This window comes from Dipodomys spectabilis, unplaced genomic scaffold (genome assembly GCF_019054845.1).
Source record: "Dipodomys spectabilis isolate Male_0828 unplaced genomic scaffold, ASM1905484v1 ptg000477l, whole genome shotgun sequence".
Taxonomy (NCBI): Eukaryota; Metazoa; Chordata; class Mammalia; order Rodentia; family Heteromyidae; genus Dipodomys; species Dipodomys spectabilis.
The window spans coordinates 2,455,359-2,472,988 of NW_024871154.1; the positions used below are offsets into that span (position 1 = coordinate 2,455,359).

A 17,630-nucleotide genomic window follows, 5' to 3' on the forward strand; every position below is an offset into this window, starting at 1 on the left:
AAGAGGTGTATAAAGAGGGCCTGCTTCCCGGCAGGGGACAGTGGTCTCTTAGCCAGCACCATGCTCCGCGTCCTGCTGTTTGCCACCTTGGTCCTTTATGGTAAGTGGATCGCTCTGCCTGAGGGCCACGGGAAGGGCGATTGGAGGGAGAGCAGGGAAAGCCTTCCCTAAGCCCAGGTCGGATGCTCTGCCTTTCCTCTCTTGGACAGCAAGGCAGGAAGGGAACCAGGGCCCTTGGTGGGCCAGGCAAGGGCCTTCTGGACCTCAGGTCCCCCGAGCCACCAAGCAGAAAGTGGCCCTTGCAGGGGGGAGCCTGGGCATCCCCTCTGGTGCCTAGACAGGAGGCGATGGTCAGCCAATGCCTGGCCCTGGGGAAAATCTCTGCCAAACCCTAGTGAGAGGGTTCTCTCAAGCCCCAAGTGAGTCCTAAGGCAAAAGCTATGGCCTCATGGGCCCTGTGTGGCCCTGGGCTGCTTGATTGTGGAGAGCTGCAGAAGGCACTGGCCTGGCTGCTGATTTCCAAAGGGGCTTGGAGAAGGGGGAGGGTGGCCAGGGTTGTCAGGGAAGAGCTGTGAATTTGCAGACAAGGCTAACCCCCCATCAAAGCCACGGCCCCTCCCCGCCCCCACCCCACCCCCGCTGACCCCATGCTTAGTCATCACTGGTGTCTCTTCTGCCACAAAGGACACAGCACCCAGGATTTTCCAGAAACCAATGCACGCGTAGTTGGAGGGACTGAGGCCCAAAGGAATTCCTGGCCCTCTCAGGTGGGTACTCCTTCACAGCCAGGATTTTTCCAGAATGTGGGGGGGGGGGGGGGGGATGTGTGTGTGTGTGTGTGTGTGTGTGTGTGTGTGTGTGTGTGTGTATGCAAGTGTGTCAACAGGCCATTCAATTGCTAGATTTTTGTGTATGGGTGTGTGCTGGTAGTGGGGCTTGAAGTTAGGGTTTGGGTGCTGTCCTTGAGTTTCTTTTGCTCAAGGCTAGCACTCTACCACTTGAGCCACAGCACCATTTTTGGCTTTTGTTTTTTTCTGGTGGTTAATTAGAGATTAGAGTCTCCCAGATTTTGCTGCCCAGGCTGTCTTGGAACCATGATCCTCAGATCTCAGCCTCCTGAGTAGCTGGGGTTACAGGGGTGAGCCGCTGGCCCCCAGCTCCTGTTGGATTTTAAAGACTGCTGAGAGCAGGTCAGGTGTTGCAGAAGGCTCGGAAGGTGGGGAGTTTATACACCAAGCATGTTCTCCCAGGTATACATCCTAACCAAACTACATTTTTTTTTTAGTGGTGCTGGGACTGTGAACCCAAAGCCTTCTACATGCTAGGCAAACGCTGTGTTACTGAGTGACATGCTCAACTCATCAACTACTTTATACACCCAGGGACACTACGTACAAGAAACTCACAAGACTGTGTGCCAGACCCGCACATCCAGCTCCACATAGTTTTTTCCCACAGGTCCTGGGGTTTGAACTCTTGAGAGTATGTTTGCTCAGCTTGCTTGTCTGTCATTCTCCCCACTTGAAACAAGTCTCCAGCCCAGTTTTTTGCTGATTGCTTTGGGAGATGGAATCTCAGACTTTTCTGCTCAGTCTGGCCTCAGACTTCAATCCTCTGGATCTCAACCTCCTAAATAGCTAGGATTGCAGGTGTGAGCCACTGGCAGTAAGTTCTACATACCTAGAGACACACACGCACTCATTTCTCCGCACGGTGTGTCACCCCACCCCATTTACACCAACCCACATGGCCCAGCATGTTGCTTATTTGGTTAAAGAGTTTCCTTGTTTGTCACAGAGCAGCTGTGCCCTAATTTAAGCAAGTCTAATGTATAAAACTGGCAATTAATTGGTGAACGCTTGGACAGAAATACCTGCAACTTAATTACATTCAGTGTATAATAGTTTTGAGGCCCAATTTTTGGGAACAGAGCTATTGTGTAATATAAAAAAAAACATGAACCAGTAACACTGAAACAACTGGGCTTTATTTTCTTTTTGTCAGTACTGGGGCTTGAACCTGGGGTCTCCTGACACTCTCACTTGGCTGTTTTGCTCACAGCTAGCACTCTACCACTTGAACCATTCCTCCGGTTCCAACTTCTTTGCTGGTCCACTGGAGATAACAGTCTCGCAAATTTTTCTGCCCTGGTTGGCTTTGTATATCATTCTTCAGATCTCAGCCTCCTGAGTAGCTAGGATTACAGGCATGCACTACTGGTGCCCGACTTCCCATGGCATTTCTAAGAATTCCACACATGGGAGACAGGGTATTTCATAAAAACATCAAAGGGAGGGCTCTGGAGTCTTAAGCCTGTGGGCTTGGCTGAAGGAGAAACACCTTGGCTACATTTTCTTTCGGAGAGGGAACAAAGGCTCATGGCCACAACCTGGAGTGAGGCTGTCTGAGGCCCTGTGGGTGCTTTCTCCCCCATGGGAGACACAGCAAACACCCCAAACAATGGAGCATCCTTTCCAGCTGGTCCCAGAGGCATCTCCACACCTATTCCCAGCAATGTGGTAGCCACTACCAACCAGCCCTGAGCAACTGGCAGAAGAAAAGAAAGCCACCATTTTATGCTATAAGTGACCCAGAACCAGGGGTAATGTGTTGAAAGATGTCAGGAATTTAAGGAGGCGGTATGTTGTATGAGGGAGGGTAAAGCCTTTTGGGAAGCACCAACCTGTCCCTCTTTTCTTCCTTCCCATGTAGATTTCCCTCCAGTATTTGTCAGGAGGACAGTGGCATCACACATGCGGGGGGACCCTCGTCAGACGGAACTGGGTGATGACAGCTGCGCACTGCGTGGACAGGTGAGAGCAGCCTTTCCCCTGGGAGGGGCCGGGCACACTGGTCTTTGGCTTCTCAGGACAAAGCTTTCAAAGGGTTGGCTGGGGAACCACTGCCCAACCCATTTGTATTTGGGGGCTAAGCGAGGGTGGATAGGCAAGAGAAAAGTACAAGTTTTGCAGTTAGGCAAGCTTGGGTTCAAATCTCCTAAAACTGGAGTTTTAAATCTCAGACCCAAACCCCAGGAATTGTACCCGTCCAGCTCCTCACCCCTAGAAGTCAAATGCAAAGGCAGATTGATTGTGTGGCACAATAAATGTATTGTATGGGAAGACAGCACTCTAGACATCTTTGGAATATAGACATGAGTTATTGGTTTAATAGACAAGAAGGGAGACAGGGGCAAGGGGAGATGTAGAGTTAAATGGATTCAGTCACAGACGTGTTCAGGGTGGTCCAATGTAGTAGAGCACTCCATTGTCTACGGATTGGTCGAGTAGGGCCTTAGTATAAGAGAGTCCTTGATGCCTGGCAAATGGTTTGGCCTCCTGTTTGCTCCTACTTGGCTTCCAAGATGCCTGTAAAGGGACTGCAAGAGAGAATGGCTCAGGAAAAAGAACATAGATACAAAATGGCAGAGGCTGGGATGCTTAGCTAGAATCCTGCTTGCAGCTCATTTATGAGGCCAAGCAAGGATTCCACGCTCCTCAACAAAAGCAGCATTTAAGCTCCTGTTGCAATTCCACCATCTTCCAGCTCTGTAACCGTGGTACATTTCCTTAGCTTCTCTACTCTACCAGTCTCTTATCTCTACAATACCAACTTGATAGAGTTGTTGTGAGGACTGAGTAAATATTTAAACAGTCAATACAGGACTGCTAGCTAGATTTTTTTCCCCACATTTGTAATAAGCAGTTCTCAAATCTGAGCATGACTCAGGAGAACATGAAAGGCATGGATCCGCCCAGCGGTGTTTCTGATTGGGAAGGTCCCGGGTGATGATTTCATTTCTAGCAAGTTTTCAGGTGATCCATGCTAACGATGTTGGCCTTGGGGCCACACTTCAAGAAGCACTTGTCTAAGCTGGGTATCCATGGCTCCTGCCTATAATCCTAACTACTCTCAGGAGGCTGAGATCTGAGGATCACAGTTTGAAACCAGCCTAGGCAAGAATGTCCAGGAGATTCTTATCTCCAATTAATGACCAAAAAAAACCCAGAAGTGGAGCTGTGGCTCAAGTGGTAGAGTGCCATCCCTGAGTGGCAAAGCTAAGGGACAGCACCTAGGACCTAAGTTCAATTCCCAGTATTGGGCATGATGGCAGATACTTATAATCCCAGCATTAGAGGCTAAAACAGGAGGATATGGAATTTGAGCCAGCCCGGGCTACATCATGAAATCCCGTGTCAAAAACAAAACAAACATTTTTTTTTCCAGATGATTAGCCTAGAAGTTTCTATTTCCCTGAAAGTCCCTCTGTAGCTGAATGCTATTATTCATGCCCACCTCCCTCCTCCCCGCCCCACCCCAATTCTGAGATATTCAGCCTTGTAGTGTTAGCTTCATAAACTGTGGTTCAACACGTTAGTAAATTAAGGAATGAGAGCATTTGTTTCCTTCTTATCTGCAAGGGTCTTTCTTCCTCCTCCGCCCGAACAAGATGAGTTCCTGTCCTAAAGATAAGACATCAAATGACTTTCCAGCTTTTCTCCAAGGGGACCCTCCTCTGAGCTCTTTTCCCTCCCTGCAGAGCCCTGACCTTCCGCGTGGTTGTGGGAGACCACAACCTGTATCAGAACGACGGTACCGAGCAGTACTTAAGTGTGCAGAAGATCGTGGTGCATGAAAAGTGGAACAGCAACAACGTGGCTGCCGGGTAGGGACCGGGCCGGGCTGGCCCTGGGCTGGGAGGGCAATGGCTGCCTGGCCCAGTAGGCTGAGTCTTGGCTTCCTTCACATATGTTCCCAGAGGACTAGAGATTGCACTGTCTGACACTTGGTGTGTGAGCCTGAGCCAGGGCACTGGCTCATGCAGGGAGCCACAGAAGGAGAATGTCTGAAGATGTTTAGGATTTGTTTGAGGTGAACAGGTGTGCATCACGGAAGCCTCTTTGTAGTTTGGGGATAGGGGTGTCTTGTGTTCTTTTGTGCTGTTGTGTCAGTCCTGGTGCTTGTACTCAGAGCCTAGGCACTGTCCCTGAGCTTTTTCACTTAAGATTAGCACTCTACTACTTGAGCCACAAATCCACTTCAGTCTTTTTAATAGTTAATTGGAGAGAAGAATCTCACAGTTTCCCGCCCCAGCTGGCTTCAAACTGTGATCCCCAGATCTCAGCCTCCTGAATAGATAGTATCTCAGGGGTGAACCACTGGTGTCAAGCTTAATAATATTTCTTATTTGCTTTATGGAACAAATCCCAGCAGAAAAAGGAAATCTCTTTATTTTATTTATTTTTGTTTTTGTTTTTCTTGTTGTTGGAGATCAGACTCAGGATCTCACACATACTAAAGCAAATGTTCTTGCACTAAGCTGTACCCCAAAGCTATTCTTAAAGTGAATCTTACACACAAGCACTGTAGGGCTGGGAATGTGGCTTCGTGGTAGACTGCTTGACTAGCATGCATGAAGCCCTGGGTTTGATTCCTCAGTCCCACATAAACAGAAAAGACCAGAAGTAGTTTTGTGGCTCAGGTGGTAGAGTGCTAGCCTTGAGCAAAAAGAAACTCAGGGACAGAAACCAGGCCCTGAGTTCAAGTCTCAGGACAAACAAACACAGAAGCACTGTAAAGCTGGGTGTCAGGGGCTCAGACCTATAATCTCAGCTACTTGGGAGGATTGCAGAGCACAACTATGCTGCAATACCAATATTCAACCAAAAGATGCCGCTGTTAAACATATAATGTCCTATGGTTGAATTTGGCAAGTTGGCCCCCTCTGTTAAAGTGGTTTGTTTGCAACTCTGTGAGGGCACAAAGGACTATGCACACACGTGCTGATCTGATGCCACAAGTGAGCTGTCTCTTTTCCTCCTGCAGCTATGACATCGCCCTGCTACGACTGGCCCAGAGTGTAACACTCAATAGCTACGTCCAACTGGGTGTTCTGCCCCAGGAGGGAACTGTCCTGCCTAACAATACTCCCTGCTACATTACAGGCTGGGGCAGGACCAGGAGTAAGTCTTGTATATTTCACGCCATCCACCATTGGAATTTTAAGTATCTGACTTTTAGGGCATATTTTTCTATGATCCTAAGTATTTATAGCCAGATACCAACCTAAGGAACCACAGATAAAATAAACTGACAACCAAGCTAAGAATAGGCTGTGAGCCGGGCACTGGTGGCTCACGCCTGTAATCCTAGCTACTCAGGAGGCTGAGATCTGAGGATTGCGGTTCAAAGCCAGCCCAGGCAGGAGACACTGTGAGACTCCAATCTCCAATAAACCGCCAGAAAACCGGAAGTGGCGCTGTAGCTCAAGTGGTAGAGCGCTCGCCTTGAGCTGAAGAGCTGAAGGATAGCGCCCAGGCCCAGAGTTCAAGCCCCACGACTGGCAAAAAAAAAGAATAGGCTGTGAAATAGTCAAGTCAGAAATTCATAGACTCTTAGTACTAAAATATAGTTAAATAAATAGCTGGGCACTGGTGGCTCACACTTGTAATCCTATTCAAAGGGCTGAGATCTGAGGGTTGCAGTTCAAAACCAGCCCAGGCAGCAAAGTCCTTGAGACTCTTATCTCCAATTAACCACCAGAAAACTGGAAGTAGAGCTGTGGCTCACAGTGGTAGAGTGCTAACCTTGAATCGGAATGCTCAGGGACAGCACCCAGGCCTCAAGTTCAAGTCCCACAACCAACAAAAATAAATAGACAGACAGACAGATAGAAACTTAACAGCTTGATGTTGGTGGATCACACCTGTATTCCCAGCTACTCAGAAGGCTGAGACCTGGAGGAAAATGGTACAAAAACAACTCAAGCAGAAAACAGCCAACAGCTAGACTAGAGATATTGCTCAAGTGATAAAGCACTAGCAAAGTAAGTGAGCCAAGCAAGTGGGAGGCCCTGAGTTCAAACCCCTGTACTGACAAAAAAAAAAAAAAAAAAAAAGAAGGAAAGAAGGAAGGAAGGAAGGATTCCAACAACTGTATAGGCTAGACAGGAGAACTCTGAGTTTTAGGACAGCCAGGACAATATAGCCAGACCCTGTCTTAAGAAAAAGGAATGAAGCTGGGTGCTGGTGGCTCATGCCTATAATCCTAGCTACTCAGGAGGCTGAGATCTGAGGATCATGGTTCAAAGCCAGCCCAGGCAGGAAAGTCCAGGAGACCCTTATCTCCAATAAACCATCAGAAAACCAGAAGTGGCGCTGTGGCTCAAGTGGTAGAGTACTTGCCTTGAAGAGCTCAGGGACAGCACCTAGGCCTAGAGTTCAAGCCCCATGACCAACAAAAATAAGATAAAAGGAATAAAGGAAAGAAGGGAGGGAAAGATGAGGGAGGAAGGGAAGATGAAACAGAAATGCACAAGCCAATTCTGCTTTGTGAAACTTAAATAAGTTATAAGCCAAATAAGTTATCAACAAGTCATGTACAGGCTCACACCTGTAATCCTAGCTACTCAAGATGCTGAGATCTAAGGGTCACAGTTCAAAACTAGCTTGGGCAGGAAAGTCTGTGATACTCTTTCTTTTTTTTTTAATTGTGAAAATACCGTACAGAGGGGTTACAATTACATGAGCAAGGTAATGAGTACATTTCTTATCAAACATTGTTGCCTCCTCCTTTGTTTCCCCTTCCCATCCCTTCCCATTTTCCCCCCCACCCCCCAGACTGTGATATTCTTATCTCCAAATAACCACCAAATAGCTGGCTGTAAAGCTATGGGTCAAGTGGTAGAGCACCAGCCTTGAGAGAAAAAGCTGAAGGACATTACCCAAGCCCTGAGTTCAAGCCCCAGTATCAACACCAATATATATATTTGTTGTTGTTGTTGTTGTTGTTGGCCAGGGGGCTTGAACTCTGGGCTTGGGTGCTGTCCCTGAACAATTCAGCTCAAAGCGAGCACTCTACCACTTAAGCCACAGCACCACTTCCAGTTTTCTGGTGGTTAATTGGAGATAAGAGTCTCATGGACTTTCCTGACTGGGCTGGCTTTGAACCACGATCCTCAGATCTCAGCCTCCTGAGTAGCTAGGATCACAGGTGTGAGCCTCCCAGCGTCTGGCTTTAAATAAACTCTAATTACTTGACTAAGTTATCCATGAATGAATAAAGCAGGAGTAGAGTTAGTGAAACAGTAAGCAAGGATGACTTCTTGAAGGAAGAGGCCTGTAACTGCCATAGATAGAAAGATCAAGAAGGACCTATGACATATAGCAAGCAGAAGGAAGGAGCTTGTCCCGAGTTCCGGTTTTACCAGCACCTGGGAAAGCTTGATAGGGAGTGGAGGATATTTTTTCCCCTAGAGCTTCTGGGGTTGATCTCCAGTGTGTGTGTTCTGTTCAGCCAATGGGCAGCTGGCTCAGACTCTGCAGCAGGCTTACCTGCCCAGCGTGGACTACTCCATCTGCTCCAGCACTTCCTACTGGGGCTCCACAGTGAAGAGGAGCATGGTGTGTGCCGGTGGGGATGGCGTTCGCTCTGGATGCCAGGTAAGTACAAGCACAAGTCCCTCTCCCATCCTCCACTTCGCCCATATCCACTGCTCAGCCCACATCTCACACCTACTCTTTTTATTATTATTTAATTTTTTATTATTATAAAGGTGATATACAAAGGGGTTACAGTTACATAAGTCAGGTAAAGATTTATTCCTTTTTGGACAATGTCACCCCTTCCACACCTACCCTGAGTGTGTGTGTGTGTGTGTGTGTGTGTGTGTGTGTGTGTGTGTGCCAGTCCTGGGGCTTGGACTCAGCCAGCACTGTCCCTGAGCTATGTTTTTGCTCAAGGTTAGCATTCTATACTTGAGCCACAGCTGTGTGTGTGGTTAACTGGAGATTAGAGTTATGGACTTTTCCTTCTCTGGCTGGCTTCAAACTATGATCCTCTTTATTGCCTGTCCAGGTGTGGGCATATCCTGCCCATGTTGTTAGGCTTCTTATCAGAGCAAGAATGACAGCACAGGCTGTAGTTTTCCATTGAGAAGGGGAGCTTGTGAACTTGTCTACCTGAGCTGACATTGAACTGCAATCCTCCCAAGTAGCTAGGATCCCAGGCATGGATTACAGCTAGGATCACCAGTACCTAGGTTATTTACATCTTTAATGGCAGGGCCTAGAAGGGGAGGTTGTACTTAATGTCTGTAAGGTAGCTCCCAGTCCCAGAAATCCCAGCTTTCCTTGGACTTCTCCCATGAGGGCCCATTTCATCCAGTCATGACAGCAGTGGGTGCAGGTGAGTTTAATAGGGGAAAGCATATAAAATAATTTTGTAACAATTTTTATATAACACAATTCTCTATTTTAACAAGGTGAGTCAGCAGTCAACCATACTACAGAAATGCTCATTGGGCACTGGTGGCTCACATCTATAATCCTAGTTACTCAGGAGACTGAGATCTGAGGATCACGGTTCAAAGCCAGCCCAGGCAGAAAAATGTCCTTGAGGCTCTTATCTCCAATTAATCACCAAAAAGCTGAAAGTGGAGCTGTGGCTCAAGTGGTAGCCTTGAGCACAAAAGCTCAGAGACAGCACCCAGGTCCTGGATTCAAGCCCCAGGACCAGCTCAAAAATAAAAAATAAAAAAATGCTAATTGTGTATCTACTACATGCCAAGTACTACTAACTCTAGGGAATAAAGGGGAATGAAGTTGTTTTTTTTTTGGGGGGTGGGAGGTCCGGTTGTGGGGCTGAACTCTGGGCCTGGGCACTGTCCCTCAGCTCTTCAGCTCAAGGCTAGCGCTCTACCACTGGAGCCACAGCGCCACTTCCGGCTTTTTTCTTTTTGCTTATGTGGTGCTGAGGAATCGAACTCAGGGCCTCAGGCATGCAAGGCAAGCGCTCTACCACTGAGCCACCTTCCCAGCCCGATAAAGGGGAATGAAACAACATCAAGGGAGAAGTAGAGGCACAGACAGGCAGTAGGGTATTATAATACATTCCAGGTAAGTGCTTATAAAGGAGAGACACACGTACACATATATAGTGGGATAGGAGCCCAAGGACAGTTACTTCTGTGGGTTAGAATCAGAAAGACTGGAATGTAGCCAGGCACTGGGGACTCACGCCTGTAATCCTAGCTACTCAGAAGGCTGAGAACTTAAGGATCAAGGTTCAAAGCCAGCCCAAGAAGGAAAGTCTGTGAGATTCTTATCTTCAATTAACCACCAAAAAGCCAAAGTAGAGCTGTGGCTCAAATACTAGAGCCTTGAGCAAAAAAGCCAAATCAGAGCACAAGGCCCTGAGTTTAAGCCCCTCCTCCCCCCAAAATATAAAAGACTAGAATTTGCAGTGAATACTGAAGGTTAAGGTTAAATAGAACTAAGCAAGTGAAATAAAAGGAAGAAAGATGTTTAAGGGAAGGGAACACTATGAATAAAGTCATTGGGCCAAGAAACAATGTAGAATATGTAGAGAATTACTGAGCATTCTCTTCCAGCAAGAGCACAGTGGAAGTTGGAGCCCTCCATGCCAATCCAGCTTGCTGCTTGTTTTTGGAACGGCCCACAAGCTGAGAATGACTATTAGATTTTGAAATGGTTAGGGAAAATAATAGTATTTCAATTACGGAGCGTAATGGTACATGCCTGTAGTCCCAGCACTGGGGAGGTTGAGGCAAGAGGATTGTGAATTTGAGACCAGCCAGGGCTATCCAGTGAGATTAGTAGCTCAGAAAAAAAATAATTACATGTGAAAAATATATGAATTGGCAATATTCATAAATAACATTTTATTGGAACATGGATACAGTTATTTGTTTACATATTAATTTATGACTGTTTTTGTATGACAACACAGAGAATATGGCCTGCCAAGGCTAAGATATTTACTGTCTGGCCCCTTACAGAAAAAGCTTGTTGACCCCTGGGCCAGAACATAAATAATTACAAATGTCAAGAGATGAGACTAAAGAGGCCAGCAGGGGCCACATGACCTTTATCTCACGGGCAATGGAGCCACTGAAGTCTCCGACCCAGAAGAGTATGATCAGCCTGGCCTTGAGAAGAGCATGCTGACAAAGATGTAGGCCTGTTGTATGAGAAGGGCCAGAGACACTGGTGAGAGTTTGTGTGGCGATCTAGAAGGAAATGTAAGGCCTGAATTCAAGCAGTGGTGGTAGGAACAGAGAGCAAGAGGGACGGAGGTGGCTCTGGGATGATTTCCAGGCATCTAGTTTAAGTGATAGGGGATTGGGAGTTATGGCTTTGAATGAGACATGATTTATAGCATTTACATCAGATACAACTAACCAGTAAGAAGTTAGATACTAAGAAGAAAGCATGAGAGAGAGAGAGAGAGAGGAAAAAGAAGAGAAGGAGGGTTGCTTGGAGCCAGTCACTAGTAGCCTTAATCTTCTGGAGGCTAAAATCCAGAGGATTGAGATTTGAGGCCAGCCCAGTTAGAAAAGTCACTGAGACTCCATCTCCTAAATAACCTGAAGGCTGAAAACATGGCTCAAGAGGTAGAGTGCCAAACAAAAAAAAGAGTAGAGTGCCAGTGGAACAAGCATGTGGCCCCAAGTTTAAACCTAAGTACTGCCAGAAAGAAAGGAAGAAAAGGGCCGGGCGCCGGTGGCTCACACCTGTAATCCTAGCTACTCAGGAGGCTGAGATCTGAGGATCAGGGTTCAAAACCAGCCGGGGCAGGAAAGCCTGTGAGACTCTTATCTCTGATAAAGCACTAGAAAACCAGAAGTGGCGCTGTGGCTCAAGTGGTAGAGTGCTCGCCTTGAGTTGAAGAGCTAAGGGACAGCGCCCAAGCCCTGAGTTCAAGCCCCACAACCGAAAATAAAAAAAAAAGGAAGGAAGGAAGGAAGGAACTTTGGAGGGAAAGCTGGGTTAGAGACACCCTTGGGAGCAAATGTGACTTGCCCTCCTGCTCTTGATGAGTGTTCCACAGTACACAGAGCAGCCAGAAGCCCCCATGGCAAGAACCAAAAGTGGCAACTCTGGCAACAGGTTGACTGCTGTTTGTTATGGCAAAAGCAGTGTCTGTGGAGTGGAGAAGAGCAGAAGCCTGACTGGTGGGCAAGGGAGGAAGAGGCAGAGAAACATAGCAGGAGATGTAGATGACTTTTCCAAGAATCTTGGCTGAAGGAGAAGAACAGAGAAAGGTTGCTTCGGAGACAGCAAGTCATGAGCAGGGTGGAGGTGACAAAAGGGAAGAAAATGGAGTACACGAATAGGCAGGAAGTCAGAGACGGGAGACTGGATGGCACAGATTTCAGACGAGCTGGAAGAGACAGGACCAAGGGCACAGGCTCTGAGCAGGAGGGACAATCACCAGTGTCCATGAAGTGTGGAGGCCTTCGTGGGTGGGGTGGCTGAGATTTGCAAGAGCTCTGTAATATCGTTTCTGGTTATTCATGAACTAGGAAGAGCCAACTTGTCCGCAGGAAATATATGTGCAAAGGTTACATGTGTCTGGAATAATGAAGGAGAATGGAAGGATTGTCCCCTAAAATACTGAGATTGGAGACAAGGATTAAGGGGAAGGATTCTTGCAGGACTGAATGACTCCATGACTGCTGCACAAACATAGCAATAGAACAGAATTACAGATCCAAGATCGGTATAGAAGAGAAGTTGTTTGCAGGAGGCTGGTAGGCAGCCTGAAAATAGTAGAATGAAAAAACTAAAGGGATTTTTGTGAACACCCCCAAATGTATGCACTTGGAAGTGATCCACTCATCCTGGTTGTTTTGTTTTGTTTTGGCTAGTTGGGGGAGGGAGAGTAATGACTCTTCTTAGTTAAAATGGGAACATTCAGGCATGGTAGAACACATCTGTAATCCCAGCTACTCAGATGGCAGAGGGTAAATTTATCAAGATCTTACTTCAAACACACAATAAAAACCAAAAAGAAGCTGGGTGCTGGTGGCTCATGCCTGTAATCCTAGTTACTAGGAGGCTGAGATTTGAGATTGTGGTTCAAAGTCACACCAGGTGGGAAAGTCTGTGAAACCCTTATTTCCAATTAATCACAGAAAAAGGCAGAAGTGGTGCTTTAGCTCAAGTGGTAGAGTGCTAACCTTGAGCACAAAGAGGCTCAGAGACAGTGCCCAGTCCCTGAGTTCAAGCCCCACAATTGGCTAAAACAATTTTTTTTTTTTGGGTCCGGTCGTGGGGCCTGAACTCTGGGCCTGGGCGCTGTCCCTCAGCTCTTCAGCTCAAGGCTAGCACTCTACCACTTGAGCCACAGCGCCACTTCCGGCTTTTTTCTTATGTGGTGCTGAGGAATCGAACCCAGGGCCTCGAGCATGTAAGGCAAGCGCTCTACCACTGAGCCACCTTCCCAGCCCCAAAACAATTTTTTTTTAATTTGTATTAAAGTCATACCTATTAACAGGCTGAAGTTGGCAGATTTGATTATGAGGTTCAATAGTGGAATATAGTTTTAACTCTGCTGCTTTTCCCTGCCACCTCCAGTCAGTAACATTTCTAATTCTTTTCTTTTCTTTTCTTTGTCAGTTGTGGGGCTTGAACTCAAGGCCTGGACACTGTCCCTGAACTTTTTAGCTTAAGCCTAGTGTTCTACACCTTGAGCCACAGCTCAAGTTTTTAGCTCAAGTTTTTAGCTCAAGTTTTCTTGCCCAGACTGGTGTCCAACTGTGATCCTCAGATCTCAGCCTAGTGAGTAGCTAGTATTATAGACATGAGCTACCTGGTCCATTTCTAATTATTTTCAGCTAATTTCTGCCTGCCCCCTCCCCCGCACCCAGTACTAAGGCTGAGCCTATAACCACTACTCCCATCACTCTGGCTGGCTGACTATGTACTCTTATGTCGACCCAGCTAGATCTAATTAGAGCCATTGGCCTCAATGCTAGGGATAAAGGAATTATTAGAACTCTCTACTTTCCCATCCCAGGTCCAGTTCAAGTCAGTAAGATCTTATTTTAAATTTAAGATGTTCAAAGTTTTATGTTTAGCCAGATGTATCAATACACACTTGTAACCCCAGCACTCATGAGACTAGTGGGCTATATAGTAAGACCCTGTCTCCATGCTTTTTAATGTTCTTAAGTCAGTGGTAGGAGTGCGTGATTAAGATGCATGAGACCCTGGTTCAAACCTCAGCACCACAAAAACAAACAGACCACAACAACTTTAAAAAACAAACAAACAAAAAAAAAAAAACAGGTTCTAGCCGGGCACTGGTGGCTCACACCTGTAATCCTAGCTACTCAGGAGGCTGAGATCTGAGGATCATGGTTCAAAGCCAGCCTGCGCAGGAAAGTCCACATGAGACTCTTTTTTTTTTTTTAATTTTATTTATTTATTTATTTTTGTGAACATACTGTACAGAGGGGTTACAATTACATGGGCAGGATAATGCGTACATTTCTTATCAAGCATTGCGGCCTCCTCCTTTGTTTACCCTTCACATCCCTTCCCAGCCTCCCCCCCACATGAGACTCTTATCTCTAATAAACCACTAGAAAACTGGAAGTGGTGCTGTGAACGGTAGAGCGCTCGCCTTGAGCTGAAGAGCTGAGGGACAGCACCCAGGCCCAGAGTTCAAGCCCCATGACTAACCAAAAAAAAAAAAAAAAAGAAGAAATAAAAAACAAAACCCAGGTTCTATGCTAGCATTATGGGGAGAAAAGATCAGTAAGGCGTAGTTCCTGGCTCAAGATGCTCATGGATATGTGTAGGAGGCAGAAACAAATTTCGAAACCAAAATACAAGGCAGAACATGACATAGCTACAACAGAGAGGAAGGAGGTTAGCAGTGGTTTAGAAAGGAAGAAGAGCTTTGTTTTTGACTGTGATGATATGAAGAAAGTGGGGAGAGAGAGAGAGAGAGAGAGAGAGAGTGTGTGTATGTGAGCACGTGCACATGCATGTGCACATACCAATCAGGGCCTGGTCATGTCTCTGAGTTTCTTTTGCTCAAGGCTAGTATTCTACCACTTGAGCAATAACACTCCACTTCTGGCTTTTTGGTGGTCTGTTGGAGATAATAGTCTCATGGTCTTTCCCATCTGGTTAGGTCTCGGACTGTGATCCTCAGATCTCAGCCTCCCAAGTAGCTAGGATTACAGGCGTGAGCCACTGATGCCCATCTTGAAAGTGGAGATTTGAATTAGAGCCTAGAGAATTTCACCACAGCGATGGGTGGGCTGGAGTTTGAGGACTGTGCTTCTCTCCCTGCAGGGTGACTCTGGAGGCCCCCTGCACTGCTTGGTGAACGGCCAGTATTCTGTCCACGGAGTAACCAGCTTTGTGTCCAGCCTGGGCTGCAATGTCTCCAGGAAGCCAACAGTGTTCACCCGGGTTTCTGCTTACATCTCTTGGCTGAATAATGTGAGTCCCCTTAAATGATAGGGTACAATGGGGTCCCCTGAAGGTCTCCACACTGGCTAGGGATGCCATTGTCTTCCTTCTCCGTTCATGTGTTTATTCTTTCCCCTCCCTACATAGTGAATGTTCATTTGGTGACATTGCCATCTTGACTTAACATGGCCTCACTGCTCCCCCAAGTACCAGCAGCAGATCTGAAGCAGGCATCTGGCAGTGCTGTCCTAAGTCAAAGCTAAGGGGGAAAGCTTCAGAAAGGCCTAGCAGTTCCTTTCCCTCTAAGAGCACTGTGAGAATTTGCTGTGTATGTGTGTGTGTTTGCACATGTACCAGCCAGCACTGGAGCTTGAACTCAGGGCCTAGGCGCTGTCCCTGAGCTTTTTTGCTCAAGGTGAGTGCTCTAGCACTTGAGTCACAGCTTCATTTCAGCTTTTTTCTGGTTGTTAGAGTCTTGTCAACTTTCCTGCCCAGGCTAGCTTCAAACTGTGATTCTTGGATCGCCACCTCCTAAGTAGCTAGGATTATAGGTATGAGTCACTGGTGCCCTGCTGCTTTAACTTTTAAAAGAAGTTTGACCATAGTCAAACTTTAAATAGTACTTGAGAGTTAAACTCTGCCTATAGTGACTTAGTAGCATCAGACCACAACACCTGGCACTGTACCTGCCAACCTCCACACACATCCTGGAGACTGGCTCTGTGCATCTGGGCTCATGGTCATTTCAAGGTTTGTCCTTGCCTCTAGGACCTGGGTATGTGCTTATAGTACTGAGGTGTCCTGACACATCTCAAATCTACTGTCTGCCCTCCTTCCGGTAAACCGAGTACATAGCCGCATCTAACTGGAAGCCTTAAGGAAGATTAAAGTAGACGTCAGGGGTTGGAGCTGTGGCTCAATTGATAAGAGCAACAGCTAATGAGCAAAGCATCTGGTACTAAGTTCGAATTCCAGATCCAGAAAAAAAAAAAAGAATGAAGAAGAGTGATAGACAGAAGCGTAATTCAAGTGGTAGGGTATTTACCTAAATAGGAAGCCCTCAGTTCAATCCCCAGTCAGAAGGGAGGGAGAGGAGGAAAGGCTTTTTTAAAAATTCAAATCAAAACAAAAACCTACAAGCTGTGAGCTGGTGGCTCACATCTGTAATCCTAGCTTTGCAGGCAACTGAGATCTGAGAATCAAGGTTCAAAACCAGCCCAGGCAGGAAAGACCATGAGATGCCTATCTCCAATTAACTAGCAAAAACCCAGAAGTGGAGGTGTGGCTTAAGTGGAAGAGTAACAGCCTTGAGTGGAAAAAGCCAAGCAAGAGAACTAGGCCCTGCATTCAAGTCCCAATCACCCCACCCCCACCCCCGCACATACACAGTTACTAACTATAGATATAATTGTCTTTTCCTTTAGGTCATTGCATCCAACTGAACATTCTTCTGAGTCTCATGGCCTTTCGGAGATGGTTCTTAGATCTGCAATAGGACTTGAGGTCAACCAGTAAGAGCACGGTGGTAGAGCTCAATGCCCAGCACTCAGAGAATAAAAAGAAAAAAAACATTCAGAGGCACTATTGGGCCAGATACAGAAAAGTAAATAAAACGAAATATATATTCTTACCAACCCTGTTTCTGCTTGTACCTAAGCCCTCTAGAGAGGCAAAGCAGCTCTGGGCCTACACTGGACCTACCATTTCTGTGGGCTGCTGCTTCTCTTTGCTGCTCTCCATATCAGTCCACAAACTAAGCCTAGTGGGAGCTGTTGTACATCACTATTTGGGATTATTCTAGGAGCTACTTATGCATTAATCTTTTCCTCTGTCCCCTTCTCCTGTCATATTTGCTTTATCACAGGTACAAAGTTCTTTAAAAGCTTCCCAAAGCCAAAGGGACAGCGCCCAGGCCCAGAGTTCAGGCCCCACGACTGGACCCCCCCCCAAAAAAAAGGTTCCCAAAGCCAGTACCAGTAGCTCACATGAGTAATCTTGGCTATTCAGGAGGCTGTAGATCTGAGGGTCGTAGTTCCAAGTCAGCCTGGGCAGGAAAGTCCATGAGACTTTCAACCACCAAAAAAATCTAAAAGTGGAGCTGTGTCTCAAGTGGTAGAGCACTAGCCTTGAGCACAAAAGCTCAAGGCCAAGTCCTAGGCCCTGAGAGTTCAAGCCCCAGGAATGGCATCAAAAAACCAAAACACACCAAAACAACAACAACAACAACTTTTCAAGTGACTATAAGTGCCCTAACTCTCCAACGTAGACCAGGGGCTGCCACTTCTTGTTTCCTCCCCTTTTAGTGCCTACAACTGGTACTCAGTCCAAACTCCTAGGAACCAACTGCTAGTAGGATGCTCTAGAGATCTAGAGAGGAGATGGGTTAGGAAGTAGTCAGAT

General features: G+C 46.7%; 1 protein-coding gene across 1 annotated transcript; it reads left to right on the plus strand.

Moving 5' to 3' along the window:
• Cela1 (chymotrypsin like elastase 1) lies at positions 1-16,864 on the plus strand. The gene is made up of 8 exons (XM_042668735.1): positions 1-100; positions 685-767; positions 2,713-2,813; positions 4,541-4,666; positions 5,827-5,963; positions 8,296-8,441; positions 15,111-15,260; positions 16,655-16,864. Exons 1-8 carry the CDS (start codon positions 61-63, stop codon positions 16,670-16,672), a joined length of 801 nt encoding a protein of 266 aa, XP_042524669.1. The 5' UTR covers positions 1-60; the 3' UTR covers positions 16,673-16,864.
• Positions 16,865-17,630: the final 766 nt, after the last annotated feature.

Excerpts from the sequence above, each read along its gene's own strand:
- Cela1 (XM_042668735.1), top strand. The coding sequence starts at position 61 with ATGCTCCGCGTCCTGCTGTTTGCCACCTTGGTCCTTTATG. Across the intron at positions 5,964-8,295 it reads AGGCTGGGGCAGGACCAGGA|CCAATGGGCAGCTGGCTCAG; the intron begins GTAAGTCTTGTA and ends TGTTCTGTTCAG. Across the intron at positions 8,442-15,110 it reads GCGTTCGCTCTGGATGCCAG|GGTGACTCTGGAGGCCCCCT; the intron begins GTAAGTACAAGC and ends CTCTCCCTGCAG.